Below are 3,701 nucleotides of genomic sequence, written 5' to 3' on the forward strand. Positions count from 1 at the left end.
CATATATACAGTGTGTACATGGTGTACATACATTTGCTATACAGCTTTGACAAATCATATGTTTGTCTTCAAAGTCTGCTGTAAACAAAGATCTACTTGTCGGAATATACGAAATACCTGAAAAAAATGGAGAATGATAGCCCCGTAATATACGGCCTCGAATTTCAAGTACGCAAACACGAGATATTCTAATTAAACGCCTCTACGTCAAATCTTATTCATTTAACGCGATGTACTTCCAAAGAATCTGGAGACCGCGAAGTGCTGGTCGAAACACGTTTTTAATTAATATTTTTACTGACATTTGTAGACGAGAGCACTGTCGGCTCAGACCGCAGAGACGGACATAGTTCGATTTTTGGTCGGCACGCAATCATTGAAATTCAGTAACAATCAAGTTCACTTGGTCGAACTGAACGAGGAAACGGGAAGTTTAAGGACTCAGATGTTTAATCATCCCGTCGGAGAAGTTTGGTCTTTACAAGCTTCTCCGACAGACCCTAGTATATTTATTACATGTTACAATACTTTAAGTGGTAACTATTCCAAACAAAATTATAACAAAACTATTTTAAGAGCGACTAAATTACTGTAAGATTGAACGTCACGCTCTTACACTCAGACGATGGTTCTTGCCACATGAAGGGAGCACTTTGGCAATTGCCACAGTTAAAGGAATATACGAACAACGTCGAGAATCTTACGAAATTAGCAGACATCGATACTACTCCTTATGGCACAGACCTTAAAACGATCGCGTATCATCCCATGGATTCGACGAAAGCCGTTTCCGTAGTCGACAATAAATTTATACTATGGGACCTAACCGATAACGGCCCAAAGGTAACACGAAGTCTTGGAATTCTTCGCCACCTGTTTTACTCATCTACTACTTTACACAGGCTACCACTACGTCCGGAACGTTAGCTAGTAAAGGCCAGCCACGTTTCACAAACGGTAAATGGAACCCACACAATGGTTGCAATCAGTTCGTTACATTAAATGAGAACAATGTTCGCGGATGGGATTTCCGAAATCCTACCGAACCGTCCTGGACGATACTGTCTGGCCATTCTCAAATAATTAGGTATCGACTTGTTCGTACATTTTTATTGATTCGATACGAATAACAGACTTAACAATATGCGCAGGGACTTAGATTTTAACGCAAACCGACAATACATCTTGTCCACGTGTGGAGACGATGGATATATGAAGTTCTGGGACATTCGATCGCCCACAGAACCTGTATTATCTCGCATGGAACACTCCCATTGGGTGTGGAGCATCAGAATCAATCGTTTCCACGATCAATTAGTTTTAACTTCGAGCAGCGACTCGAGAGTAATTTTATGTAGCATCGCGTCGATTTCCTCGGAACCTTTCGGGCACATAGTCTCCGCCGATGATGATTCCGCGCAAAACGATTACGGTTGCAAGAAGGATAAGTAATTATACCGAATATTAACATAAAATATATTTTGTAAAAGCTACGTGCCGTGAAATGGGATTGGATTTTTAGACTAGAAGACGGAGTCGTTGGGAGGTACGAGGAACACGAGGACAGCGTTTACGCGGTCGAATGGTCGTCGGCCGACCCTTGGACGTTCGCTTCGTTGAGTTACGACGGGAGATTGGTATTGAATAAAGTGCCGAGGAAATATAAATACCAAATACTACTCTAAGTGAAACTGTATAAAAAAAATAAAGTAATTTTTATTTTAAAATCGTTCGGAGACTCTACTCGCTACGTTTCTTAATTGTCCGTATACTTTCGACGGGGGGCTACCCAAAATTAGATTACATATAGCCCTTCTCGCCAGCTGTATATTTTCGAACGAACCGAGTATATGGACTTTGCTATCCGCCAACACGACCCTCGTTTTAGTTACGTTTTCTATAGTAAACTTCGTCCTTCCACCTTTTCCAGCTAATCTGCCGATCGCTCTCGAAAGGTGATCACCTTTCAAACGCTTGACGTCTTGGATCTCGAACGTTTCCACGAATAAATTGTCTAACCGTAACAGAGCCAAAGCGTCCTCCACTTCGAAACCGTAGATAAACGCTTTAACGAAGTCTGCTCCTTTTTGCAGATTAGCTATGTCGGGGGTTTCGGGCGACGTTCGCAATTCTACGTTTCGCGTTTTCAAATTGAATCGTATTTGCAGTTGTAAATGCTCGACGATGGGACTGAATATCTTCATCCAGTTCTCCTTTAACGGCGTATATCGATGCGCGGGCACAGACACCTGAAAGAATACAGAGGGAAAAGTCAACTCGATTCTCAGTTGCCCCAGAAACACAAATTCGTAGTTCTCTAGGTGTAAATTACAGTATGGGATTTTTAATTAATCGAATAATTAAGTAATTCAATCATTGAAATCAATGGAATGAAAATCGAATTGTTCGAGCTCTTCAAATAATGCGAATATCTCACCTTTCTCTGTTCACAACCTTCGACAGTCCTAGCCCTTTTCGAAGTTCCGTGTGACTTTATTTTACCTTCCACACCATTGATCACTTCCACCTACGTACGTACATAATTAATAAAGGAATAAAAAAAAAAGCGAACGAAGAAAATCGAACGTGACTTATACAGCAAGCGAATTTCTGTAATTCCTAACCTACGTACTCACTTCCATACGATTGTCATCTGCACTTCGTTTCTTCTTTCCTTTGGGTTCAACAAACTCGGTCGTTGCTGATTTACTTTTCGTATCTTCTTTATCTACACCCATCTCGTATGATTTTCTTAATTATTAAAGTACAAACGTTACTATTATTTCGTACGAACAGACGAACACGTGTTCTATCTATATCGTACACAGCCAACTGCGCTATATACATACATATACATACTGTACACTGAAGCAAACGTAAGTATGCACAGAGAGGTCAGACTCACGGTCAGAGGAAATTCCTCTCTGCTGCAATTTCTTTTTTTTCGAATCTAATGAGGACATGAAATGCGAACATTCATAAATTAAAAGAAACTGTAAATCACAAACTAAAGACTTTAGCTTAATAATTTTGCTCAGCAATATGAAAAATATAATTTGAATCAATGAAGTTGAAAGAGATTGACGTAATTTTTTAAAACGAAATGTAAAACAAAATTCTTTATATACATAGAATGAAATGAATTGAAACACTGATAAATCTGTTCAATTATATTTACATTTGCTGTCGATTAAAACGTATAGTGATATGATGATACCAAACTATAACTGATGGGTATGATGAGACGGCACAAAACAGGCAGTCGGATATTCTTTTATAACACATTTTTCATTATCGTTTTAAGTTTATGGTAATAATTAATAACAAGAAAAAAAGCTTGATCAATAATGTGTCTACAGTAATTATTAAAAGGTACAATTAGCAAATTCCTATATCGTGGTATCCACTTCGTGATAATAATAAGGTAATAATAATATAATAATCGTAATTAGATTTTCTCCGTAATCGTAGCGCGACTCTTTTCATTTGTCCACGTGCGTCAATCATTTTCTACAAATATAGTATTGTATCTAATCATCTTTTTATTTATATATTTATACGTTTTTATATATATTTATATATCCAGTTGAATTATTATCAATCATTTACTTTTACTGCTATTTATATCAATTAACCAAATACTAAAAATACAAATGTTCGTCCATACAGCAGATTTTAAACGGTCTATCAATCGCCGCCGA

At 37.9% G+C, this 3,701-nt stretch overlaps 2 protein-coding genes across 2 annotated transcripts; one reads left to right on the plus strand and one right to left on the minus strand.

Annotated features, from left to right (window-relative positions):
* Positions 1-10: 10 nt before the first annotated feature.
* On the plus strand, positions 11-1,732 carry LOC108631526 (EARP-interacting protein homolog). The gene is made up of 6 exons (XM_018035513.2): positions 11-168; positions 311-536; positions 623-843; positions 903-1,087; positions 1,152-1,448; positions 1,523-1,732. Exons 1-6 carry the CDS (start codon positions 127-129, stop codon positions 1,683-1,685), a joined length of 1,134 nt encoding a protein of 377 aa, XP_017891002.1. The 5' UTR covers positions 11-126; the 3' UTR covers positions 1,686-1,732.
* l(1)G0004 (RNA-binding protein pno1) lies at positions 1,678-3,032 on the minus strand. The gene is made up of 3 exons (XM_018035514.2): positions 2,637-3,032; positions 2,438-2,527; positions 1,678-2,249 (listed from the first exon to the last, which is right to left on the minus strand). Exons 1-3 carry the CDS (start codon positions 2,736-2,738, stop codon positions 1,722-1,724), a joined length of 720 nt encoding a protein of 239 aa, XP_017891003.1. The 5' UTR covers positions 2,739-3,032; the 3' UTR covers positions 1,678-1,721.
* Between the last annotated feature and the right edge of the window lie 669 nt (positions 3,033-3,701).

Source organism: Ceratina calcarata, unplaced genomic scaffold, assembly GCF_001652005.2.
Source record: "Ceratina calcarata isolate Rehan_Ccalc_2016 unplaced genomic scaffold, ASM165200v1 scaffold90, whole genome shotgun sequence".
Classification (NCBI taxonomy): domain Eukaryota; kingdom Metazoa; phylum Arthropoda; class Insecta; order Hymenoptera; family Apidae; genus Ceratina; species Ceratina calcarata.

Bases quoted from the DNA above. Each gene is read 5' to 3' on its own strand.
- LOC108631526 (XM_018035513.2), top strand. From the start codon at position 127: ATGGAGAATGATAGCCCCGTAATATACGGCCTCGAATTTCAA. The intron at 844-902 runs GTAACACGAAGT...TACTTTACACAG, and splicing joins TAACCGATAACGGCCCAAAG to GCTACCACTACGTCCGGAAC. The intron at 1,449-1,522 runs GTAATTATACCG...TTGGATTTTTAG, and splicing joins TACGGTTGCAAGAAGGATAA to ACTAGAAGACGGAGTCGTTG.